The sequence below is a fragment of the Drosophila simulans genome, chromosome 3L (assembly GCF_016746395.2).
Source record: "Drosophila simulans strain w501 chromosome 3L, Prin_Dsim_3.1, whole genome shotgun sequence".
Taxonomy (NCBI): Eukaryota; Metazoa; Arthropoda; class Insecta; order Diptera; family Drosophilidae; genus Drosophila; species Drosophila simulans.
The window spans coordinates 8,712,742-8,739,517 of NC_052522.2; the positions used below are offsets into that span (position 1 = coordinate 8,712,742).

Sequence of the window (26,776 nt, forward strand, 5' to 3'; positions counted from 1 at the left end):
TGCATTTCTTGGCAATCGCTGGTGTTATTGCTCTTTCTCCTGGTCTGCTAACGCATAAAATATTATGGTATGCGAAATAAATGCATATTTCTATTTTGTACCATAAACTTGCCAACTACAACAGCTTGTGGCATATGCAATACAAGACCAGGCTTCCTTCCTGTTCGAAAAAGAACCCCAACTCCACCTCCTTCCGGTTGCAGCTCATCCGCCCTCGTGCCACGCCCCTTCCGTTTCCGCGTCCATTGTTGCAACCGCTCCTGCTCTCTCGCTGCTTACTGCTTTGTTCGGCGTATTATTTTTAAGCAAGTATTTGCGTGTTTAAACACGTTTCGCAGCTTACGAATTATACGGGGGGCTAGGCCCCCAAATAACCCCAATCCGTAGATCTGCCCGATCCCCAATCCCCCATTTCTGCCACCAACGCACTGCGTTCCCATTGCACTTACCACGTAGTCGCCGTCACCACCATCATAATCATCATCATCATCTTTGCAGCTACTTTCGTTGTCGCTGATTCACTGAAAAAAAAAAATTATTTCAAAAATTAAAGATTTATAGATGGATTGATGTTCAAGGAATAAATTGATATTCTTTTTAATTTTAAAGCATTTTTTATCATTTTTAAATACATTTTTATGGTTTTTTATTTTTAGTCTCTTTTTTTTGCACTGTTTAATGTCATTGCCGTATTGGTGTGTTGCTCACGCGCTTAATGCGTTTGGCTGCAAAACATCTCGACTCCCCTTCCTGTCACCTGGCCTCCGCCCCCGTAGGCCCCCCTGTTTGTCCCCCTCCCCCTACCCCTCTTGTGGGCTGGGGCGTGCGCCAGCATAAAAGTTCCAAATGCTGACTTACTGCTCTGCCTGCACAACTTTTGCCCCTTTAAAAACAAAACAAAAACAAACAGCAACGTGGAAAAAAGAAAACAAAATGGTAACTGCAAAAATTATTTCTTTATTTTTGTGGCAGCAGCGGCAGCTGCAGCAGCAATGCGTGCACTTTCATAAGTTGCAACTAGCAGCTAGCTGCTAGCAACTTGCAACTTTCCCCACCCCATCCCATCCCAGCCACCCAATTTCGCAACTTGGGCCGGGCTTAAGTCTTTTCGGCCATATCTCGTACTTTGCCTGGCTGGCTGGCTGCCTTCTTGTCTTTACGGCTAAAGTGGTTTTTTGGCCGCCATCGCTTGTTAGCCGGCTTTTGTTTGTCTTGTCACCGAGTGCAGGCTGTGCGAGCGAGCTTGTGTGGCACTGCAACAACTATGCCTCTGCCTCAAGTTGTTGCAGTGGCAGGTCCCCAAGTTTGCTGTTGTTGTCATTAGGTTTTAGTATGATTGAGGCGACACCGTATTTGGGTTGCGCATGGTGTGGCCAACACCCGCTAAGCTCTGCATTTTTCATCGCCTATTGGGAACTCTTTCGGATTTGGCCAAAGTATTGTTCTGCTATATAAAATATTTAAAAAGATATTTAGATATTTTTATTGCGTGTATAAAAACCTATTCTACCATTAAGCTGACTTATCAGGCACTTAACTAAAAGCCATTTAACTAAATTATCCCACCGCCAAAGTGTTATTTTTAGCCCAAACTCGTTCAGATCTTCGCCACTCTTTTTTTTGAATTTTTTGTTGATGTATCCAACTTTTTTTCGAGCTGCGACCTTCAGACTCCAGTTTCGATTCCTCAATGAAATCGACAGGGAACTGAAGTTCAGACCCAACGAACACCTGCAGATCGTGGAGCTGAGGTAAACGCCCACGATTAAAACCAGTTGTCATTCTTTTTGGCATCGAAGATCTTTAATTATTGCCGTGTTTGACAAAGCAAATGGCGAATTACTAATGGAGCTGTTTTAAGCAACTTTAATTTCCACTCGTTTCATTAATTAGCAGCCTCTCAAAAACAAACAACACCGATGCCATTTCGTCTGGCACTTGCGTTCCAATATCGCCATTTGTGTGTTTGTATATATAATTACCATAATTAGTTGCTTGGCAAATTAAACGCTAAAAGCTCGCGCTTGTAATTAACGCGCCACCAAAAACGGAAGGCAACTCGATGCCGCTCGGCAAAAATCAGCAGGGCTTCCACTTTTGGTGTGAGACTGCAACGCAAAGATCAAATAACTCCCATGCCCCATGCCCCTTTGGCCAATTGATGCATATGCTCTGAAGCATTTCAATATGTCAGAGCGGAGCTAAGCCGAAAAAGGGTCGACCTCCGCTCTGAAAACTCCAGTTTCCCATCTCCACAACTCGCCTCCAACAATGAAAAGTCATCCAATTACTTTGACATTGTGTAGGGGCTCCAGTCGACTAGGCCCCTCCGGTTGGGATCGGATGGTATACTCGTAGGATGGTATGGGGTTAGGCTAAGATGAGTCTGCCTGCCAAGAGCAGATTGCCGCAGGGCTCACAGCTGTTGGAGTGGCGAGTTGGATAGCTAGATGGTTGGATGCTTGGATACTTGGTTGCTTGGATAGCTAGATTGCTGGATGGTCGGGTACTCCGGCGAAGGGGCGTGCCAAGTTGGCACGCCTGCAGATAGCTAGTTACAATACATGCACTTAAGCCAACTGCCACGCACAATGGGCTGGATTGGGTTGGATTGGGTTGGGTCACCAGATGGTGCAGTGGAGCAAGCAGTGCTCAAGGAGCTGAGTGAATCTCGAAGGACAATTTGTACCACCTACCTAACTTAAAAGCAACAAATTTTGTAAGGAGTTTAAATACCAATTCATAAATCAGTGATAGCAATTAGTTACAAAGAGAGAAGGAGTCTATTGTATAATGAGCTGTGATTGGGATCAGCTTAATATTATAAAATTTAAAAAATAAATATGTTTGAATTTCAATTGAAGTGATACTCAAGCCACTGTGCCTATCTCGTGTTTCCATCCACTTCCTACCGATTGCCGGTTGCTGGTTGCTAGTTGCTGGTGGCCAGGCCCAGAGAACTGCTCCCGCCAGACGGACAGACGATCAAGGAGGCGACTTCAGGGCCGGGAAAAAAGTTGCCACAGTTCAAAAACGAAGCTAAACGCGGCTAAAAAGCTAAGCCCGCCGAACGGCAAGAGCTAAAAAAAATAAAGCATGAAGTGGGGAAGAAATGAAGAGCACTAACAAAGTTGCTGGGGCATTCATAAGGCGGCAACAGCAACGGCAACGGCAAACGGATACCGCAGTTGGGATAGTGGGCAAAATACATGCATATAAAATGCAAATAAAAATGCGGCAGATACTAAAATTGTAATATCCGCACAGGAACGCAGGCAACAAACAAAATACAAATAAACGAACCAGCAATGTTCCCAGTGCCCCGAGGAGCAAAAGAAGTCCGTCCAGAGAGCATAAAAAAGCAAAATAAAGGAATATATATGTATATATATTTATAAATACAAAGCGGCAGGGAAAAAGCGGGCAAAATAAAACTAAACCTGTGGGTTGTGCTCGTTTTCGTTGAGTGTGTGTGCTGCATATTTTTGCCAAGGCGTGGGAAACAGCAACACAGCTTGTGGACCGCGGTCGCATCTGCCACTGCCCCCGATCCTCCACCCCCGCCCTCGCCGCCTTTCGCACCATTTTGGGGCTTGCCCCGGGCCACGAATCCCCATTCGAAATGCCCATCCGCTCCCGAAAGCGAATCCCAAACCGGTCGCTGCCTGGAACTTGGCATGCTAATCTCGCTCCTGCCAACCAGCCGCCGCCGACTTCTAATGAAGCAATGAAGCCAAAGACGCCAAAGTCGCAGCCTTTTTCGATATTTGCACTATGCGAATAGCTAAGCAAAACACTGATACAAAAAACTTAAAAAATTCTATACAAAACATAACTCTTTATATTGATTTTAACTGGCTTAGGCCATGGAACTTAAAAATATCTAAAGGCTTTGCTTATCAGTAAATATTCATTCAAGAATTATATAAAGTACTGCTTACACAGTAGAAGTTGATTTTCTCTTTACCCAACTAACTTCTTTTGAAAATCTACATAACTCAATATTTAAGTAGCAAGTTCTTTTACTTTTGCCCTGTGTAAATCCCTGACTTCCCATTCATAAGAATGGATATTTAGTGCCTGGTCACGGGCTTGGTCTTTGTTTTGGCCTGAGAGCCGGAGGAGCTCCATTGGGCCCTTGCCTTTCAAACTCCCAACCTCCTCCAACCACCTGAACTATGCTGGCCGCACTTTGTTGTCTAATTCAATTTCATTGTCTGTTTGCCCATTAGTGCGATTTTCCATGTGTGACGAGCGTGAATCCCTTTGCCATTTTCCTCCCACCCGGAAGGTCTTTAAAAAGCACAAAACAAAAAAATAGAAGAGAGTGGCCGAGCTTAATGAAATTTTCATGTTTCATTGGGAAAGCCATTTGGGCTGCTTTATATTTGATTGCTGGCGAAGCATAGATACGGGTAAGCTCCTGGCAGCCACAATAAAAATTCCCTTGGTTAATTGTCAAAGGTGTGTAAGTGTAAGTGGGTGCGAGAGTGAGAGGGCACACGGACAGACAGAGATGGCGAGCTAGAGCTGGACAGAGATTGCAATTAGTTGCAAAACCCGGCAAGAGTCCAGCAAATTGCATATATGAAGTTTTGTGTGAGCCCGCAGGTGAAGTGCTGAGTTAACAATTTATGAGATACAAAGATACAAATGCATAGCACCTGAGGCGGCTCTGCGTTTCTGTGGGCCCCAAACCTAATTGAGCGTATTAAGCCAACAAAAGCAGCTGCAATAATACATATCAAGCATACGCAGCGTTGGCTGCTTTCAGCATTTACCCCCCTGACAATTGCTCGCAGTGAGTTGTTCATTAAAATTGCAATTAGACATTGAATAGTAGGAAATGCCACAGCAACCAGCAGCCAGCCATCCGAATATCCATCGAAAGGAGTCTGGGAATCCGGATGGGGGAAATTGCCCTGGCTGCTTTGGATAGATACATTTGCAATCAATAGAAGCTATTTTGGGCATGTCAATCATGTAATTGTTTTCTGCATCCGCACTTCCTCTGCAGCAACTCCAGCTCCCCATAATGCTTCACTTTGAGCCCCATCTCGCGACCCTTTTCGATTTAATGAGCCAATCGAGCTGGGATCCCGATGTCGCCAGCGTGTGAATATATAAATTATCATTTTAGTAAATTTTCCATATATTTATTAGCGTAAGTTTATTAATTACAATAGGGCTTGCGCGGTCTGCACTTAATGAGACGAATAGTAAGTACGTGGCGATGACCGACGCTTCTAATCTTCCAAAATCGACTAACTTAAGTATAGCAAGAGTTCTTATCTCTAAAGCTTAACAAGTTACAGTTTCTTATAGGTAAAGCTCGATCTATAGATGGGAAAAGCACTTGAGGCTTACGACTATATTTCGGGTGTTTTGTGATTGTGTTAACTTATATACTGGTACATATATCGCAGCGCATCAACACGTTCGACGCGGCGTGTTAATAATTAAATGTTTCCGCTAGTCGTCGCTCCATTTTAACTGTGCCACGTCAATGAGATTAGCGACAGGATGTGTGAGCTCCCCATTCCACTTTCCCCTCCTGGATCTCTATCCATCTATGTGGTATCTGACGTTATTATGGTTGTTGTGTATCGCAAACGCGTTAAATCAATTGGCTCGTATTGTTTATCGCATCCTGCGCAATTGTCGAGCGATTAGCAATCCCAGCAGATGGTCTCCTCTTTCGCACCTTTAAATAAATAGAAATAACACATAATTAACTATAAGTTGTTTATTAGTTCCTATAGCAATTATTTGAGAATATATTTAAAATAATTAAATAGAGACAAAAACGATAAGATTAATCAAGGAGCACACATCCGCGGAATAATTCGCATATCTATAAACAAGAAAAATCATTTAAAAACATGTTATAGGCAAGCTGGAAGTTGAAGGGTTTCATTGGAAAAACACATTGGAAAATCATTAATATTATAATTTGAAGATGGGTAAATATTTTTATGTGATCTCCCAGATCTACCCTTGATCTGTCGCACCAAAAACTATTTTGATGTGAGGCCCCAACAAATTGATGATCCTCTTCTGAACGATTAGGTTACCCAAAGTTCGGGGCCCAAAACTCGTAAGTTTTGCTAATTAAAAAGGGTAAACTCTGCTCGCCTCGGATGACGCATCAAAGGCCATTAGCCGATAAATGCAGACCCGAGACCCCAAGAAACTGACACATCGACGCGGCTCCAAGCCAAGCCCAAAAACCAGACCCCCAGACACACAAAGACTTATTCAAACGCTGAGAACGGAAATGCTCCAAACATCAAAATCAAAATGAGCCGCAGAACACACATAAAACCAAACGGAAAATAAAAGAACAAATCTGGAAACACTTTGGCCCTGTCGAAATGTGTGTATTCTGTTGTTCTGGTCTCTCCGTTCTTTTGTTGCCAATTAACAGAAAGATTGACACTTTCGTTTGAAAACGATATACAAGACAGCATATTGCAATTTAGAATTTGTCAGGGGCCAAAAGAAGGCGGGTCCGTATGTGTGTGTGTGTGTGTGAGAAATCACACGCCGATTTGACAGTTTCCCCCGATTGTATACAGATAACCCCCTCACTCGTCTATAGCATATAGAGGCCGATATCTGGCCTTGGCCATTTGTAATCTGCGCTAATGACAGGCTGCCAGGGGAGTGTATCTGTATCCGAGCTTGCCTTTGTATCTCTGAGTATCGATAGCCAATCTGTGTATCCAAATCAATTCGCACAACTGCTGCTGACACCTTGACAGATAACGTTGTGTCACATTTGGTTTTTCTTACGCTCAGCTCTGTGATTAGTGTCTGAATATAAAGAGAATTTAACAACCTGTACCGCCCGATTCGCCAGATGATTGACAGATTATAGATAGCAGTCGATAAATGGTAATTAAAAGGGGGCTCTAATAAAACACATCTGTTTGAAATACATCAAAAACTAGTATTCATTTATTGGTACAAAATATATTTATAGAACTTATTAAAGCCAGCAATAGTAAAAACTTGTAGTGGTATTTATTATACTTTTTTTTAGTAATAATAATAATGTACAAACCTTTTTTGGGTTTAATAATGCCAGTAATGGAATCCCTTTTTTAAGTAGATTTCAGCATGTATTTCAGCAACTTTATTCATATTTCACTTTACCTGGCAAGGATAACAGCCATATTAAATTGTATTTCATTAACTAAAAGCATACTCCTGCCCAGAAATAAAGAGCAATGGCAACAATTCTTTTTTCCAAGTGGGCGGAAGTGGAAGTCCCAGCCAGTCCATTAGGGCAAAAGTTCCCAGCAAATCCCAGCAGGGGAAACTTTGGCGGCAAAGTGATTAAATTTCACTAGGACTAACAATAACCATAACAATACTTTCATGGATGCTTTTCTCTCTGATTTCATTGCGGCAGGTCACGTCCTGGAATTGGCGCAGATTTCGGAGAACATGACCCACTCGCTCTTTTCGAAGGTTTATACCCGTATGGTGCCTTCATCGCGGATGATGATCCATCAACTGTACACCGAAATCATGAAGTAAGTGCTCGTATTTCCTCTAATAAAATAACAAACTAGCTGTATTTAATTAATTCGAGTATAGAAGTTGGATTCTAATTGAGTAACTTCCCCTTCAGCCATCTGATTTACACCTCCAACTACACGAACAGCAATGGCCAGCTGGGCAGGCGAGGAATTGGCAGTGTCCAGAGCAACTTGGAGGAGGCTGTGAGGCACTTCTTTGTTCAGCTGTTCCCAGTGGCCTACCACCAGATGGTTCATCTGTCCAAGAACAATTTGGGTGACTTGCACGAGGACTACGTCAACTGCCTGAAGCACAACTTCGACGAGATGCATCCATTCGGGGACATTCCCCAGCAAGTGCAGTCCAACCTGGGCAAGAGTGTCCACATGTCCAATGTCTTCATGAATGCCCTGCTCCAGGCCGCCGAGGTCCTCAGCGAAGCGGATGCCCTTTATGGCGAACAACTGACGGACACGTGCAAGCTGCATCTCCTCAAGATGCACTACTGCCCCAACTGCAATGGCCACCACTCGAGTTCCAGGAGCGAAACGAAATTGTGCTACGGCTACTGCAAGAACGTGATGCGGTAAGTTGATATGCCGAATTTCGATATATTAAGATTTCATAAGATTATATCAAGTTAAGCACATATATTTTCAAAACTATAAATTGTTATACCGACCATTTGTAATGCCTCTGTTTTATGATCTTCAGCGGCTGCTCGGCGGAATATGCCGGACTACTGGACAGTCCCTGGTCAGGTGTAGTGGACTCCCTGAACAACCTGGTCACCACCCATATTCTCTCGGACAGCGGCATCATCAACGTCATCAAACACCTGCAGACTTATTTCTCTGAGGCAATCATGGCTGCCATGCACAATGGGCCTGAACTGGAGAAAAAGGTGAGTAGATCCTTTCAGAAAATTAAGGGTAAACGAGCGAATAAGCGAAGCTTTAAATAACTTTCCCACATTAAGTATTCATTAAGTATCCTATTTATATTTAAATGCGCTCAATTTTAAATTGCATTATCCCTTATTGCATAAACTTATAAGATGTATGAGTGTAAGATATTTCAAGGACACAGCTCTGATTTTCAGACATCTGTCTGCAGATGCGATCGATTTCGTTAACTGGCGTTCCAAGGACACGATCGTTTAATGGTTTAATTGCCAGTTAATTTATGAACATTTTAAATGAATTTAATGGATCGGAATTCAGTTCCGGCCTTCAAACTTGTTCTGCTCGCTGCAGTGGCAGTAGCCTCTAAAAAATATCTTTGGCATTTCGAGATCTTGTTAAACATGCACATGACATCCAATTGATACAAGTTCGCACGATTGGCATGTTGCCGGGAATTTAAAATGCTAAATTCGAGTGGAGTCGGAGTTCAGTTCAGTTTAGTCCCGTCCCCACCAGAAAGTTGCAATTTACATGCAGGGCGATGAGCACCTGGTCAGCTTAATATAATGGGTCAGGTGGGAGGCGGGCAGACACGTGCGCCTTGCATGAGCGGCGGCGATTAGCAAGTGGAAGTGGAACCCCCCAAACCGGAGCTCTACATGGTTAACATTCCCCCTATTGTCTTGCAGGTAAAGAAGACGTGTGGCACGCCCAGCCTGACGCCCTATTCGTCCGGAGAGCCGGATGCGCGGCCTCCGCCCCACAAGAACAACGTAAAGTGGGCCACTGACCCGGATCCGGGCATGGTCCTCTTCCTGTCCACCATCGACAAGAGCAAGGAGTTCTACACGACCATCGTAGACAAGTGAGTATTTAGACGATGCCACAAACTGTATTGATTGGGTTGGGATTTGAACTAGCTACTACATTGACTGACCAAACTATGACTTAAAAAGGATAGTGTCCTGGCGAGGATTAACGCTTCTTGGGCTTGGTGATCATGGCGATCACATCCTTTAACAGGCAAAAGTACAGCGGCGTCACAATGGCCACAAAGAAAATCAAATTGGCGAAGAATCCATTCTTCACTGGCACACGACAGCCCTGAAAATTAGAATTAAATATTATTTTAACCCAATTCAAAGCTTAATTATATGATTTAATATTTAAAGCTTACATGTCGGGGTATCGGTGCCATTGGGCGAGCCAAGCAAAAGTCGTGGGCCAGATGATGCATCCACAATACTAGCTCCTTGAACATTTTGTATATTTTTAACTTATTGAACAATACAGAATAGTTGTTGTGAATTTCAAAACAACGAAATAGTGAATTGAAACAACAAGCTTACTAAGCTCATATAACTTTTTCATTCATCAGCTTCTGCGATGAGCAGCACTCTCGTGAGGATCACTCCTGCTGGACAGGCGATCGTTTCGGGGACTACACCCAGCTGCTGATTAATCCGGGCACTGATAGCCAGCGATATAATCCCGAGGTGCCCTTCAATGCGAAGGCTCAGACCGGCAAGCTGAACGAGCTGGTCGACAAGCTCTTCAAGATCCGCAAGAGCATTGGAGCTGCGGTAAGTTTGGTCTACCATTTGGGCACTTGGAACACTTTATCCATTTTCCTGTACACCTCCACAGGCACCTTCCAACAGCATACAGGCGACGCACGACATCCAGAATGATATGGGCGAGGGCTCCGGCGGCGGAGAGGGCCAGATCGGCGACGATGAGGAGGAGTATGGAGGCGCACATGGTTCCGGAGATGGTTCCGGCGATGGTAAGTTGTTACAAATCTTTAAAAGTCCCTACATGGTCGCTTCCTTCCGTAAAAGAAATTCTCCTTAACCCATATACTGTTTTTATTTTCAGGACCCCATACGCCCATCGAGGATTCCGAAGGCACCACCACCAACGAAGTGGAGCCGCGTGACAGCGGCAAGACCAGTGGGTCCAACCCACTGGCAGGCACCGCGACGTGGATGCTCCTCACTCTAGTCACAATGCTCTTTAGTAGTTGTAGTTAAGGATGCTACCCCAGCCGAGGGATTGAATACAAAAAACGCAATGCGCCCCACTGTGCGAGGGCAGTGAATGATGTAACCAGAAGAAGAGCAACAGCAGATGCACACGAATCGAGTTAAATCATGAATTAATAACTATTATCATTATTATTATTATTTGTGTAATTCTTAAGTTGTTACAAGTAATTTATAGGCCCTAAGCGCATTCATCTAGCAATCGACTAACAACTTACAAACCAGAAGCGAACCGTGAAACCCTTGAAGCGCACCTCTCCTTCTAGCTTTTCCAAATTTGAAGCTCATCGAACTTCCATGCCGAATCCAACTAGACTTGTGTGCCATATAAATGCGTTGGATATTTGCATACGAACCGAGCAATTGCTAAACACAACTAACTTTAAACGAAAATTAAACTAAATAGGCTCGCAATCAAGCAGAATCCCTTTCCATAGAGTGTGCAGTTTGTTCAGATACATGTTAATATATATAGCGTACAGTACACAAAGCTCAATGTTCAAAGCAAGTTGTTCCTTTTCGGTGTAATTACACAAGTAAATAGATCTGAAATCAGAGGCGTGGCACCACATTCAATTGCTAAGTTTTTGGGGGCGATCACAAAATATTATATACGTAAAGGATATAAATCTGTTAGCTGTAGCTCAGTGAATGTTAAACTAAAGCGAAATTATTGTTGTCTACACCTTTCGAACTGAACGAATGCGAACAATTTAGAAAATGATCAATTGGGTAATCGACGCGAAATGCATACGAATGGAATTTAGTTGAGTAAACGCACGGAAAAACTAGAAGACTTACAGCTTTATACGCAAACAAAAACGAAAAACGAAGTAAAATCGATGAAAATCTATTGATATATTAATACGTATATTATATGTAGCATTACTTAAATTATATGAACAAAGAGAGAAGACGACCTTGGGGGGACAACAAATGGAAAAATGTCATAAAATGCATTCAGCTAATTAGAGTTTACAGAGCACTTGGATTTCTTCTTGGGGAGAGAGTGCAGAAAATGCAGAGTTCAGCGCACAAATCACAGTTCGCAAATTTGCAATTTCAATCGAAACTAATGTTGCAATCTTACGGATACTTTACAGTGGGGCAGAGCGCTGCTGAATCAAATCCAGAGAGCAGCGCTGGCGGCACTCTAAAAAAACAAGTAAATATATATATATACAAATGAATATGAAATATGCATTAAAACGAGTATGGCGCCAGCGATAAGAATGAAGTCTATATATATATATACACATAAATGAATTAACTAATTAAATCGTAATTATATGCTAGTGCGTAAACGTAACGATTAGCGCGTAATGTGTAAAAAGCAAACAGTTGAACGAAAACAACAAATTTAGTTAGTAGCAAATTAACAAAGGAAGCGCCAACTGCCGCCGCACACAAATTGGCATATAGGCATATACATAAATATATCGCATATACACTTCGATCCGATCGAAATTAGATCGTAGTGTGCCGGCGCGCTGGTTGAACTATGTATAATTATTATTTGTATCATTATTATTTAACTATTGCATGTGATTAATAATATTTAAGTTAAACGTAAACGCAACATATTAAATTGTAACTTATGTATACCGCAAAAGCAGCCGCAATGTGCGCAAAAAATCATCGTTGTAAATCAATTCGGAGATAACCAATGCGAATCGAAAATTGCACTAAAAATAAATGTACTACTTTTAGATGCCTAAAAACCAATAAATAATTATGTAACAAGAAACGCAAGTCCAAGAAGTTTATTGAAAGCGATACGCAATAGTGCTATGAGTGTAACGGCAGACAAGCGAAAATGAGAACTTTTGTAAATTTCATTTAAAACCTGAATAAACGTCAATATTTGAAATTCGAATTTAGCGCCTCTTTATTATGCAAGCAGGTGGCAACACCAACGAACTCAGGATTCTTGACTAGAATCGCATACACATGTGTAGAATTGCGGGTGGCAACTCCCGGCATATGTTGATATCAGAACGGCAGCTCCGGACATGTATAAAATTACTCTACAAAATACCGTCGATTTCCCGACTTTAAAAGTAGGTGTAGAAAATATTTTAAAAAAATACTGAAATGGTAATAAGTATTTATACATATTTTTAAATTTATTAATATTGAAGATATCTTATATCTACAAAATAAATTTACTCGTGAGATAACAACGATTTTCATTCTACATTTGTAATTATGTAAAAATATAACGATAGTTTTATACTTTTAATTTATCTCACATCACAATCTATAGTACCATCTCTAATCAAACGCGTTTTTGGCGGGAAGCGTTTACGTTCTCATTGTTTTCCTCGCATTTCCCGGCAAACAGCGTCCGAAAAAACATCTTTGGCAAGCAGCTGTACTCAATTTTCTGTCTATTGTTGAAAGTACAAGAACAAAAAAAGAAACCAACCGCAAGATGGCTCGACGAGATTATGCCCAAGACCGAGGTAAGTGCAAGGAATTCTCAATCTTGAGGAGGCATCAAACATCCAATGTTTGTTGATTTACAGAATCTATCAAGACCTTCTTGTCGGAATTCTGCAAGTGCGACGATGATGGCAAAAAGGAGTTCGTCTACGGATCCCAGCTGGTGAAGCTGGCCCATCGGGAACAAGTTCTGATCACCATCGATCTGGATGATCTCGCGGAATTCAATGAAAGTCTCGCGGAGGCGGTGGTCGACAATTGCCGGCGATACACGTCCATATTCAGCGATGTGATTGCTGAACTCCTGCCCAGCTACAAACAGCAGGAGGTCCACGCCAAGGACGCTCTGGATGTGTACATCGAGCACCGCCTGATGATGGAGTCCCGCACCCGGAATCCCATGGAACAGCGTGATGAGCGGAACTCTTTCCCCTCGGAGCTGATGAAGCGATTGTAAGTATTTCAATTGATCATTTTCCTCCGAAACTAACTCTTAAAATCGAACTCCTTTTAGCGAGGTGGGCTTTAAACCAGTGTCCACGGAGAAGGCGCACTCTATTCGCGAGGTTAAGGCCCAGCACATTGGCAAACTGGTCACGGTTCGTGGCATTGTTACACGCTGCACGGAGGTCAAGCCCATGATGGTGGTGGCCACCTACACATGCGATCGCTGTGGCTCGGAGACGTATCAGCCAGTCAACTCGCTATCCTTCACGCCCGTGCACGATTGCCCGTCGGATGATTGCCGAGTGAACAAAGCAGGTGGTCGTCTGTATTTGCAGACCCGTGGCTCCAAGTTCGTCAAGTTCCAGGAGGTCAAGATGCAGGAGCACAGCGACCAGGTGCCCGTGGGCCACATACCGCGCAGCATGACCATCATGTGCAGGGGTGAGGTCACTCGAATGGCCCAGCCTGGAGATCACATTGTGGTCTCTGGAGTATTCTTGCCACTGATGCGCACAGGTTTCGCTCAGATGATTCAGGGTTTGCTATCAGAGACATTCCTCCAAGCTCACGTGAGTTACCCCGTTTAAATCAAACAAATTTATTTAAAATGTTTAATATATTGTTACCATCTTAATAGCGCATCATCTGTATCAACAAAAACGACGAGATTTCGGACAAGGACGCAGAGCTGACTCCAGAAGAGCTGGAGGAATTGGCCCAGGATGACTTCTACGAGCGCTTGGCCACCAGCTTGGCTCCCGAAATCTATGGCCATTTGGATGTAAAGAAAGCGCTGCTCCTGCTGTTGGTCGGAGGAGTTGACAAGCGGCCCGATGGCATGAAGATTCGTGGCAACATCAACATCTGCCTGATGGGAGATCCCGGTGTGGCCAAGTCGCAGCTGCTGGGCTACATTAGCAGATTGGCGGTGCGATCGCAGTACACCACAGGACGAGGTTCTTCGGGGGTGGGTCTCACCGCTGCGGTCATGAAGGATCCCCTCACAGGCGAGATGACATTGGAGGGAGGAGCTCTTGTGTTGGCTGATCAGGGAGTCTGCTGCATTGATGAGTTCGACAAGATGGCGGATCAGGATCGTACAGCCATTCACGAGGTGATGGAACAGCAGACAATTTCGATAGCCAAAGCAGGTATCATGACGACCCTAAACGCTCGTGTTTCCATCCTGGCCGCTGCTAATCCCGCTTTTGGACGCTACAATCCTCGTCGTACCGTGGAGCAGAACATTCAGCTCCCTGCGGCCCTGCTCTCACGTTTCGATCTGCTGTGGCTCATCCAGGATAAACCGGATCGGGATAATGATTTGCGCTTGGCCAAGCACATCACCTATGTGCATAGCCACAGCAAACAGCCACCCACTCGAGTCAAGGCTCTGGACATGAATCTTATGCGGCGCTACATCAACCTGTGCAAGCGCAAGAACCCAACTATTCCGGATGAGCTCACCGACTACATTGTGGGCGCTTATGTGGAGCTGCGTCGCGAGGCGCGCAACCAGAAGGACATGACCTTCACCTCGGCCCGTAACTTGTTGGGAATCCTGCGATTGTCCACCGCTTTGGCTAGGCTGCGTCTTTCCGATAGCGTGGAGAAAGATGATGTGGCTGAAGCACTGCGTTTGCTGGAGATGTCTAAGGACTCGCTCAACCAAATCCACGAGCACCAGAAGGGACAGTAAGTAGTTGCAAAGGTTGCAAGTAAATCCTTGTGCTTACAAGAATATTTCTCATTTTCAGTGTTCCCAACACCTCGGATCGAATCTTTGCCATCGTTCGTGAACTGGCTGGCTCTGGAAAGGCAGTCAAAATCGCCGACATCATGGACCGCTGCACAACCAAAGGATTCAAGCCCGACCAGGTGGACAAATGCATCGATGACTACGAGGAGCTCAATGTCTGGCAGGTCAACATGGGACGCACGAAGATCACATTCATGTAGATCGCCCGCTTCATCGCACATATTATATTTAGTAATTAAGTTTATGTCTCTTTATCGCCAATCGTTAATACTACTCTCATACATTGTCACTTTACCATTTATCATTGTCATAAATAAATAAGAATTTTGTATTTGACTTAAGGACTGTGTCTCCTTTGTTCCAAAATGTATGCTGTTTTTCTGGTTAATATGATTTTATTTTATATACTTTTTAAAAGACATCCAAATAACAGTACACACTTTTGCAAATTGCATTTAAAACTACAATAGATCTGTTGAATTCCACAGCTTAATCAAGTTACGAGAACAGCCCATGATCCTTGCCTATAAATTCGATGTATTATTCCTTTAAGGACCTCACACAATACGATCTTCACATACACACACGATCCACGTCACTGTGGGACAACGAATTACACACACATAGAGATATATTAAAAATGGTGAAATTTTTCTACTAAGGACGATACACAGATTTCGTTATAAAGCCAAGTCCATTCAAACGAAGGGATCTACATGCTCTTGTTGAAGCTCAACGCGGCTCGGAGCTTATTTCGGACTCGAGGCGAATTCCATCGATTTCCGCCTGCCGATCTCAGGCCCACCACGGATCGCAGCTCGTTTGGGGATATACCCTCGTCCACGTCATCCGCCTCCGTCTTGATCTCCATCTTTTGGACAATGAGCCGAACCAGCTGGTGCTGCTGCTCCAGCATGCGACTAATGTCGCGCAACTTTCGCCTCTGCCGTTCCAATTCCGCGTTGATGTAGTCATCGTTGTTGTCGAAGGAGATGACGTCCATGGAGGCTGCATAGAAGTTGGAAGTGTATTGGATGGACCTAGTACCAGATCTTTTTCCAGACAACTTACAATCCTCGGTGAATGGATTCGAGAACCACTTGCGCAGAATGAAATCGCAGAAGCCCAGCTTGCACTTGGTTTCATTGGGATACTCAATCAGCTCCATCTTGTCCACTCGCTGCAGCCAGACATGGGGCAACTTCCTCTCCAGCTCAGTGTGGAGCACCACTTGCATGGCCAGCCTCTTGAGCTGGGCATTGCGACGCACTGACTCAATATCGCCAACGGCCAAACCGATGAGCAAGTTCATCAGCAGAATGGGCATAAGGATCATAAAGACACCTGACATAATAAGTTTGATATTAATTAAAGGAAAAGTAATGCTATAACTGGTACTTACTCAAAATCAAGAAGGATGTCATGGGCACCTTCAACTGATCCCGATAGTAGGTGTTCACATAGGTACCCACAAAGTCCAGCTCGCCCAGCATCATTGAGAAAGTTCGCAGCAAGGACATGGGTATGTTGGAGAAGGACAAGTGGTTCGGTTGGGGGTCAATAATCTAAGGGAAAAGTAGGAAACTATCACTCGAAAAAACCAAATTAAAGCACCTACCTTTGAAAGTAGTATATAGAATGCCAGACCAAAGGCGATTATCAGTATGGAGAATACCATCAGCACTTTTATGAGCGTCTGCAGAATCTCCAAGAACATGACCACATAGATGCCGACCTGGTCGAATCTTTGCAGGAACAGCAGCAATCGGAACCAGGACAGAAACACTGCTATTGAAGCGGCTGAGTAATGAATGGTATTGATTCCTCCATCCGGCTGAAATGCCGGTGTCACCATCACCAAAGCCGAGATGTACAGCACCCAGGATATCAAATTAACTGTCTCCAGGATGTAGTGCAATTTCTGCTGGTATATCTGTATTAGTTCCCGCATCGAGTTGAGCAGTATATAGACCACGATGACCACCGCACAGAAAAGTATTGCAGTGGTTCTATTTATACGCTCCTCGCAGGAATCCAAACGAATCTGGGATGCCACCGACGGGTTCTGGGAGAGATTCATGGTCAGCTGCTCCCATCTGAAAAAGGGAGATGTTGCTATATGTTTTTATGTAACAATGATCTCAACTCACCCCATATTGCAGTATTGACTCATCGTCTTGTTGTCTCCAGCCTTCAATTCAATGTTGTTCATCATCAGCGAGGAGTAGATGGTTACAAAGACCAGGAATATCGAGTAGATCAGCAGGTTGGCCAGGTGAAAATACTTGCCGTACGAGTTCCACTTCATCTGCAGATACTTCTGGCTGAGCGGGTGGGCCAGCAGCTCCACCCTGCCATGGGTTACCATGGTCTGATCGATTGATTAAAAGGGAATGTATATATTAGTAATTTGAAAGATATATTTGAATAAACACGCACACGACATACAAGATACAAAAGCCGGAAAGTGAGTCGGTTAGTGGGTTAGTTTGGGGGACGATACACAATTGCAGAGCTCTGTGATCTTTAAGAGAGTTCGGGGACACTCACGTTCACCACGGCCAAAGGCGCGGGTCGCCACTTGGGGTCATTGAACTCTTTGCGCTTGGCCTCAATCTGTTCGGGTGTCTTTTGGTAGGGCCAAAACGAATATTTTATCTGGATGGTAACCAAGTAATGAGTATCGATGTATGGATCTTAGCCATTAATATGAATTATGAATCATGATGTGCCCGCTAAACCTCATTTTATATTCGATTGTGTGCTACATCCCAGCCCACAGTAACCCCAAGATCATGTATCAAGACCAGGAAGGAGGAGGAGCAACACTAAAAAAAACACGCATGCAACAGATCTGGGAAGGATTCCAGTTTCCGCTTACATTCAAAGCCGGCAACGGAATGGGACTGGCGGTCGTAATCGACTCTCCGGTTTTCTCATCAATCTTGGCAAACATAAAGGGGCATTGCAAGAATGCGAAAGAGTACTTGATCTGGTCACGGCGATGTCAATGGGGGCGAATAGAAATCAATTAGCTTCGATGGAATGAGATGATGATTGGGCTTCACCCTGGGAAAACGACAAACTTACGTAGAAACTCTTCGAGTCCTTCTTGCAGTTGGCCTTGGTAATGCACTTGTCCTGCACCGCCTCGAATACCTTGGGCATGGAGGCAATCAGGGCGAGGGTCACGCACGGATGCTTGTCGGAACGCAGAGCCATCACCTCGTTGGCCCGCTCCTCGTGGGTGACCATGGCCAGGGCAGCCTCCGGATACTTGTAGTAGATGGCATAGTCAATGGCACTCATGTCCAGAACGTTGTAGACCAGCTTGCAGCCCATAGACATCAGCACGGAGATCGCATGGGGCTTATTCTCCATGGTGGCCAGGTGGAGGGCGGTGTTCTGATGGAGATTACCCATTGTTAATGGTTATCTTGATTCACCAGTTGCCAAGTATTGTCACTCACCCCATCCTTGTCCACCTGATCGAGCAGATGCGAGTGCACCGAGTGCAGCAGCTCGATGGTCTCGGTGTATCCGGACATGGCGGCTAGCTGGAGTGGATTGCGTCCGGTGTGGTCCCGATGGAGCAGGGCTCCTCGATTGAGCAGCAGCTGCACCACTCGTGTGTGTCCTTGCTGCGAGGATATGTGCAGTGGTGTCATGCCTGCACCGTCACTTTCGTTGATAATGAAGGATCCCTTCTCGGAGTCCAAGAGCTGCCGCACCGTATTGTACCTTCCGTAGCGAGCGGCAAAGTGCAGCGGACTCTCGTTATTGTTGTTCTTCAGGTTGATGCAGGCTCCCAGTCGAATGAGGTTCTCCAGCGACCGGATGTGCCCATCCCGACTGGCGTAGTGCAGCGGCGAGCAGCCCATGCTGTCCTTCTCGTTGAGCAGCAGCTTCAGCTGCGCCTGCGTCTGGCAGTTGGCCACCTGCTCGGCGAAGTCCGTCAGCCGGCCGCCGTTCATGATGACGAAGTGCAGCACATTGCGGGCAGCGGCGTCCTTGACACTAATGCACGCCCCCAGGCGAATCAGGAGGTGAACTGGAATAATAGGAAGACAATTTTCCATAGTAAAGATAGCTTTGATAGGAAAACCATGGGTTAACTATGCTCACCTGTTTTCCAACCGCTACGCGATGCCGCCAGGAGCAACGGAGAGCGGTGCTCCTTGTCCAGGGCATTGATGTCCGCTCCCTCGGCCACCAGATAGGACACGATGTCCGGATGATCGAACATGGAGGCGCAGTGCAGCGGCGTCATCTTCTGCACATCCGTGCAACTCAGACATAGTCGCTTCTCCATTGGCTGCATCTCGAACATGAGCTTCACAATGTCGATGGCTCCCTAGACAAAAGAAAAAAAAAACAGAACAAGAAATGGAAATAGAAATGGAGAACCATGTCGGAATCATTCATCCGTAGTATGTATTTCCCCAACATGGAAAGTGCTTTGTTTTGTTAACGGCAAAGTCACGTTCTTCTTAGTGAATTTGCATAAGAATTTGTCAAATTAAAGTCAGCTAAGGACACCAAGACACGAGGCGAACCGAAGGAGACCGAAAGGAAACCACACAGCCACTTTTCACCGCCCATTGGATATGGTTTAATGCTGTTTTCCTTTCGCTTACTGGCCAAGAACGCTTTGTTTGCTCAACTCCACGTGGAAATATGAGAGTTTTCAATTGCTTGGCAGCCTGTCAGTTGGTCGCCGCTGAAGGATTTCCCAGTCAGCAGCACACCTGTGCATCCAGAGCATACACTCACCTGGGCACAAGCCAGGTGCACTGGCGTCGAGAGATCGTGTTGCTGCGTGGATATCTTGGCCCCGGACTTGAGGCACAGCTCCACAGCCTTGATGTCGCCACCATGGACAGCCGAATGGAGCGGCACATTGCCCTCCGAGTCGTAGAAGGATATCATCTCCTCGCGGGTGCAGCCGCGCTGCTCGCCCCACTGTAAAATGGATGAAAACATTAGATGAGCTCATTCCGGCCGAGATTTATTTGTGGAAAAAAAAAAAGAAATTAGTGGAGTTCTTTGCGTCACCGTTCTCGTATTAATCCTCAAAGGTCTTAAGCCAGCTTTTAAAAGCAGGTGTCAATATATTAATAACAATAGCTACACAAAAGATTAAATTACTGTTAAAAAACTTGAACAAGTGCAGTCTAAGCTAAAGAACATTACTTATATACGATTATATATCGATTATATATCGATTACGTATTTAAATAAATCAAATCAAGAAAAGCAATCAAAACAATCAAGGCGACCAGAAAACTGTTGACCAAAGTGAATGACCGACCCCGCCTGAGTTATCCAACATCTGATATTTTTCTGCAGCTTAAAATTTTGTGGAAAACATGTTATTCTCCATGCCATCCAACTCTCGACAGCGGCAGAGTGACCCATAACAAATTTGATACTTTTTAAAGAGGTCGCTGACAACGCGGCGTATACGCAACTTCAATCAGGGAGCAAAGCAAAATCAAAAACCAAATAAAAATAAACCCAAAACCGAAGAGAGTGCACGACAGGTCTGGATGGGATGGGGGGCTATGTAAGAGGGGTAGGAGTTGAAGGAATCAAGCAAATCGGGTCAGTGTCCAATGGGGATAGCTTCCACAATAGGATCAAAGCTGGATGAGATGACATACTCGTAGTTGTAGCATGCAGCTGGGACAAGTGCGAATCGGAAAACGGAAGGGATAACTTGCCTGGAAGAAGACCTCCATTGTCTTTGAGCTGGCATTCTTGGCCGCTTCGTGTATGGGATAATAACCATTGTTACAGGGCTTACGTGGGCATGCATCGAACTCAGTTATCTGGAAGATACGATGAGTTATTGTAAACAAATATAAATGCGTCTAATATAATATGCTAGCACTAGGAACACACACACACACTCTTTGATATTTGGGTCTAGTATAAAAGCAGGCAAAACAATTTCAATTTTCTTCTACTGCGTATACCAACCTTTATTTTTCATGTTCTCTATGATAAATTAAACTTTTGTACGGATGAGTGTGTTTTACAAGAGGGCGGTGTTGGGTGAATCAAGTTGATTAATGGCTTAATATAAATCAAACCAATGCAAATAAAATGCATGAGTAAATACAAAAGCAAGGCCGAACGTAAAAAATAATCAAATGAAGCGATTGGCCAAAACTCACACCACTTACCAGGATGCGAGCGCACTCCTCGTGATCGTAGATGGCCGCCAAGTGCAGAGCGGTGCGTCCATGCTCGCCGCCCTGCTGGATATCGATGACATTGCGGTACTGACCCATCACCCGAAGGGATTTCACTTTGTTCAGCTCGGTGGCCAGGTGCACTGGGGCCTGCTTCTTCTCGTTCAGCACTCCCGTATCCACTGGGCTGTAAGGATTGTCGGCAGGATATTTTAAAGTTCAATCTCGGGCTAAATCAACCATGGTTGAGCCACTTACATGGACAATAGATAGTCCAGAGCGTCGTAGGCATCGCTCTCCACGGCGATGTGGAGCGGGGTATTGCCGGCATTATCCTTCGCATTAAAGTCTGTAAATCACGCTTGATAAGGAGTCCTGCTTAATGGCTTTATCCGCACACTTACCGCCATTCTGGTCGCGAATGTACCGCAAAATGTTAACCCTATTACGGGCCGCCGCCTGATGGGCAGCCGTTCGTCCTTTCGCATCCTTTAAAGCTATGCGCGAGTTGTCCGCCATGAAGAGTCGCTTGAAGTCGTCAAGGTTTCCGGACTCAGCAGCCTGAAACAGGAAAAACAGGTGTCTCTCACTTTGCAGCAACATCAATTAAAACACTAAGCTCTGTTTGGTCTGCCAGCACTGGCAAAAATAATTAATTAGGAGAACATTTTAATTTTTAAAACTAAATTTTTAAGAACTGATTTTAAAATCTTGTTTGGAGCTAGAGGAACAGAGTATTCCGAGTCTTTAACTTCCTTCGGGTCAATAAATTAAAATTTCATAACAATACAAAATTCTTTTGCATGCAATTTATTTTTCCTTTTAATTTTTGTATATATAAAGGTGCTTTGCTAGTTCAAGGCGAAGTTCTTTTAGTTTCATTTACTTTCTCTAAGAACTTTCTGTTTGCCTTTCGTAGTGCAAAGCAAAGAAAGTGCAAAACATCGTCTTACAGCAAAATGTCAATAGATTTTAGGACATTAACGCCTTCCGGCGACTGAGTAATTTGATTGTCTTATTGCCTTTCCTGTTTTCTTCATAAAAATGAATTTGAAAACACTGTATTGAACAGCGTTTTTCTAGAAATGTCCAGGAGTAAAATTCTGTGAATCACTTAAAAGGAGGGGGTGAAATGAAACTTTTAGCCCCCCCAGAGAGGTCATTTTGTGATTCGCTCGTGGCTAATTGAATGAGTTCGCCGGCAGCAGTTTTACCTCCAGATAGTCCACGATTGGTATCTTTGGCGTCGAGGACATACGCAGGATGCGTGCCCACTTTTTGGGCAGGTTAAGCGGCGCCATTGCAGTCATTTCCGGTTCGCGGGCACAGCCGCCCATCAAGAATCGCAGCGCACTGGCGAAGTCTTCCCTTTTAGGAGTCTCCTTGTCGCCCGAAGTCATTGTCGACTTTAATTACATTTGTGTTTAGTTAGTGGATTAACTCTTATTGTCCTTACAGCTCAGCTGGCAACATCGGACGAAGTTTCGAGAGAGCCTTGACTTGTTATGGATTTATTCCAATATGATTTCCATATGCGTTCGCCTTGTGCCTTCTGAATTCAGTTTTGATTTCCTGCCTTTATGTGGGTGACTCAATGGCTCCTTAATGCCAGTGGACATTCAATTAGAATGCGTTTTGCATTCCAGAAATAGCGTTTCGTTACGACAGCTTGTAGCTTGGTTATGCCAACTTATGAACTGAGTCCTTTTGCTCTGCTTATGAATTCAGCTCTGTTTTGCAGTTCGTTTGGTGTTTTAATTCCGATCGAAACTCAATTAGATTGCGATAATCAGAAAACTTGCAGCTTTGATATGCGTACGTTTCTTAAATTGCAGTTTTGTTTATCCGATAAACATTTGTTGTATTTCTTTGTGTATATATTGTGAAAAACTTTCATAAATGTTTAAAAAAATCAAGTTCAGTTGTTATCACTATTTGAGCAATATTTTGTATATTTAATGTTATATTTGTACTGTGGAATGTATTAATCGCGTTCACTTGTCATACGAATTTTAAATGTGTAAAATATCCTTGATGTTGCACGGTTTTGTGTATAAACTTTCTTTCTGTTGCACAAGTCGTTATTGAGTTAGTTAACTGCCACAAATGTAATAAATGAAATTTCTGTGCCACTGATTTGCTGCCAAGTTAACTTGATTTTTGGTAAGCTCGACGGAGAGTAAATATCCAGAGGAAAAAAAAGGTTGAGTCCACGCGGGAAGAGTCGCTGAATGACTAAAATCTCGGACCAAACAGTCTTGCTTTTATAGCCAACTGGCGGCAACTTCGGGTGCGTGTGACACAGGTCCTTTGGCGAAGGATGTGCTTCGTGTTATTTTGTTGAACTCGCCGGTCAATTTTGGTTTCAATTTCAATCTTTCTTTCTCAGGCGCTGAATGTGAAAAAGACTTGTTGCGCTAATCACTTCTAGGTAAAAATATTCGCAATGGATATGTTAACTGCTTATTATAACTTATATTTGCTTAAATGTTATAGAAATGTCTGTTTTATTGACATTTTATTAAATAATCTCTTTTGAGCTTCCTTGGCCGCTTCTCGAACATTCAAAACACGAGGCTAGGAGCACATGGAGAAGCATTTATCATGACTCTCGCTGCGGGAATTGCCTCGGGTCTTCACTTTGGAGAATTGCCGGCCCGCACCTGCATGGAACCCATTCTGGATCTACTCACCCGCAATATCCTGAAGGGGCTGTCACGCAAGAGGCAGACCTCCGCCGGCGGTTCGGCTGGCAGGATGGCCTCCAGCGGCGTGTCCGCATCATCGCCATCGATTTCAATCCGCTTGGGACCCGCACTGCGCTCGATTATCATTGAAAATATCCAATACTGTAAAGAGATGTCAAAATGGTTAAGCCAGTTAAGTTATGTTAAGTCATAAATTATATATACGTGCTGGCTAATTATAAAATTGATTATTATCCAACGAGTTCGAACTGAAGTTCGAATAGGTCTAGTATATTTAATCCACTTCACTTCTTAATTTAGAATATAATTAAAATATTTTTATAAGTTCAAACTGCTTTATTACCAATATTAACATGAGCTGAGCAATAAAGACACCACCTCGAACTCATCAAATGGTGAATTCTCCCTCAAGAGAATGTCCCCCCCCCCCCAAAAAAACAAATGTATCCCTTAAGTTAACGTTCCCACACAACACTTAGTTATTGTTCAACTAGGTCAGATGTTAAATAAAAGTTATCTCTGTTATAAAAACAAAAAATACAAATTTTTAAGCCAAATACATACCTTGCTGTTCCGGCCGGTGCTGCCGCTGCTGCTGCTCCTTGGCTTGGGAAGTAGCTTCGGCTGGGCCTCCATGAGGTCAGGTGGCGATAGGGCGCCGCACTGGCCGCTGTAGACTCCGTTGTATAGCTTGGGCATCCCGGAGCTGGTGCTCTTGGAACTCTGGTTGCGATCCGTGGCCGTGGCCGGAGCTGTAATCGTAAAGGGCCGCTGGTCGCGACTGTACGCGCTGGTTAGTGGCTCGTTTGTATTTCGCAACTTATCACACATCATCGGGCTGGGCAGCAATCAGTGGACTAATTAGATATTGATTGGGTTAAACGGTTTGCAAACGCGTAAACCGACAGCAAACCAATTAAGATAAACCGTCTGTCACATGATATCGCCAGATATAGGAGATACGAGCGAGGACGATCCACTAGATACAACTGTGTCGCACTACAACTGAAGCGTAACTGCAACTAGGGCTAATTTAGCAGTAACCCTTGGCCAATTTACACGCACTGAGCCATCTATCTATGTATGTATACTATATATACCTTGGTTGGCTAGCAAGTCAATGGCCATTTGTCATTCTACACATTTATAGCCACTGCCCGAGGGAATCGAAGCCGGGACTCCCTTTCGCGGGCCCATTAACTGGAACTGTCTAATTAATGGTTTGTTTATTTTCGCCACTCGACTGGAGAAATTTGCATAATGCCTAGCCTGTGTAAATCCAGACTTACTTAACTTCCTCCAGCCCCATTTTCGAACTGCTTTCGACGAGCAAAGGATTCAAACTGCAAGGCTTCTCACAGTACGCAGATATTTCTAGGCGGCTATCGAACTTTTAATTACATTAAAGAGATACTTATCAGATGATATGAACGATTTCCGTCTAATGAAATTAGAGGCACTGAGCCTCAGGTGAGAGAAAGAGCTCTGATTATTTCTACACCCAGTTGGATGAGTTGACAACATTAGAGGCTTTCGATTAGTCTAAGTGGTGATGGTGGGCAAATATTGGAGCAAACATTGACCGGCCATCGGGTAAATAAATCCCTTAATTAAAGGGAAATTTAAGGGGTTACTTTGGGTCATAAGTCCATTATCTACATGGTCTTGCAAAAATGTTGGAAGTATTATTCAGATTACTGCTATGCTAAAAACAATATAAAAGACTTAATAAAATCCTTGTCTTACCTTTCCAACTATTCAATCCCTAGCTCGTTTTTCCACTCAGCGCGTTTGGTATTTTCTTGGGGAGCAGCGGACAGGATGCACTTACATTTTCAATCGACTTTGAATTTAAAGAACTTGAACTTGATTTTGATTTCGGCCAAGACTAGAACGGAGCACACGGAGCAGGCACAACTGCGACAGCAGCAGGAATTTTCCGAGTATTTTCGCACTGAGTTTAACCGCATTTAAGGCTGCTTGCCATATGTTTCACTCTCGATCCTTTCCTGCGACGTGGAGGAAGCACTACAAGAACGCGAACAAGGACTCTGGCCTCTGCCTGCAAAGGCAAAGGGATGGAGCTTGAGGATATAGCTAAATTGTGTTTAAACTTTCACAACTCTGATGGACTTCGGACACTTTAATTATGAAAATAAATTAGCACCTTTTGATGTACAATTTGTTCAAAGAGGTCGAATATTCCTGGGAGTTTCCTGCTGAGTGATTTGCGAACCGACAGCCTCGATAGCTGGACACCAACTGAACGTGGCAGCCTTTGGACCCTATAGGTTTCCCGGCCAGAACGGTTTAGACCAGTTCGGGGCGGTCCTGATAAGCAATGGCAGCCTTTCGTCACACTCGTCTCGTTTCGCCGCGACTGCCGCCATTAGCACATTAACGCTGCGGCACATTCAAACCGATATAGATACCATATGCACACATGAACATCCACAAACAAGCGAATCGCCACTTTTGTCACCCACATGGTGAAATACTAGAGAGCCCCTGGGATAGTTCTGGATGCTTTAAAGGCTTCTCGCTCAAGAAATAACTGGAGAAGTGATAGAGTACAAGATAGCATAGGGATATATAAAAGTATAGGCGAAAGAACATCTACTCTTTAACGATAAAATTAGCTATAGGTCCAATTAAACGCACTATTTTAACATCCTACTAAGAATATTATTTTAACAATAATACTATTATTGTTTCAGCAAAGCTAATTGCTTATCTACTTTAA

General features: G+C 44.0%; 4 protein-coding genes across 11 annotated transcripts in view; 2 read left to right on the plus strand and 2 right to left on the minus strand.

Moving 5' to 3' along the window:
* Positions 1–12,353, plus strand: part of LOC6737349 (division abnormally delayed protein) — a 64,005-nt gene extending 51,652 nt beyond the window's left edge. The window contains exons 3-9 of the mRNA XM_016171157.3: positions 7,418–7,541; positions 7,640–8,113; positions 8,242–8,431; positions 9,122–9,297; positions 9,811–10,015; positions 10,080–10,218; positions 10,311–12,353. Coding sequence (XP_016031074.1) covers positions 7,418–7,541; positions 7,640–8,113; positions 8,242–8,431; positions 9,122–9,297; positions 9,811–10,015; positions 10,080–10,218; positions 10,311–10,465 — 1,463 coding nt within the window. The 3' untranslated portion in view covers positions 10,466–12,353. The remainder of the gene's footprint in view (positions 1–7,417; positions 7,542–7,639; positions 8,114–8,241; positions 8,432–9,121; positions 9,298–9,810; positions 10,016–10,079; positions 10,219–10,310) is intronic.
* On the minus strand, positions 9,303–9,777 carry LOC27207271. Its single transcript, XM_016182994.2, has 2 exons — positions 9,610–9,777; positions 9,303–9,536 (listed from the first exon to the last, which is right to left on the minus strand). The coding sequence occupies exons 1-2, from the start codon at positions 9,691–9,693 to the stop codon at positions 9,408–9,410; spliced, it is 213 nt and encodes a 70-aa protein (XP_016031075.1). The 5' UTR covers positions 9,694–9,777; the 3' UTR covers positions 9,303–9,407.
* Positions 12,354–12,743: 390 nt separating the features above from the next.
* Positions 12,744–15,469, plus strand: LOC6737350 (DNA replication licensing factor Mcm7). The gene is made up of 5 exons (XM_016171158.3): positions 12,744–12,942; positions 13,006–13,375; positions 13,437–13,938; positions 14,007–15,064; positions 15,127–15,469. The coding sequence occupies exons 1-5, from the start codon at positions 12,912–12,914 to the stop codon at positions 15,326–15,328; spliced, it is 2,163 nt and encodes a 720-aa protein (XP_016031076.1). The 5' UTR covers positions 12,744–12,911; the 3' UTR covers positions 15,329–15,469.
* Positions 15,470–15,569: 100 nt separating this feature from the next.
* On the minus strand, positions 15,570–25,051 carry LOC6737351 (transient receptor potential cation channel subfamily A member 1). 8 transcript variants are annotated; one of them, XM_016169922.3, is made up of 17 exons: positions 24,598–24,849; positions 24,019–24,174; positions 22,540–22,731; positions 21,730–21,886; positions 21,584–21,674; positions 21,317–21,512; positions 20,852–20,959; positions 19,902–20,090; positions 19,254–19,482; positions 18,599–19,179; positions 18,219–18,533; positions 18,010–18,120; positions 17,279–17,499; positions 16,747–17,224; positions 16,531–16,693; positions 16,200–16,472; positions 15,570–16,136 (listed from the first exon to the last, which is right to left on the minus strand). In XM_016169922.3, the coding sequence occupies exons 1-17, from the start codon at positions 24,730–24,732 to the stop codon at positions 15,841–15,843; spliced, it is 3,891 nt and encodes a 1,296-aa protein (XP_016031078.2). In that variant the 5' UTR covers positions 24,733–24,849; the 3' UTR covers positions 15,570–15,840. The 8 variants fall into 8 exon arrangements, with proteins under 8 accessions (XP_016031078.2, XP_016031081.2, XP_039149175.2 ...); XM_016169925.3 differs by lacking the exons at positions 18,010–18,120; positions 22,540–22,731 and adding an exon at positions 17,679–17,786; XM_039293241.2 differs by lacking the exon at positions 22,540–22,731 and having other exon boundaries at positions 24,598–24,848.
* Positions 25,052–26,776: the final 1,725 nt, after the last annotated feature.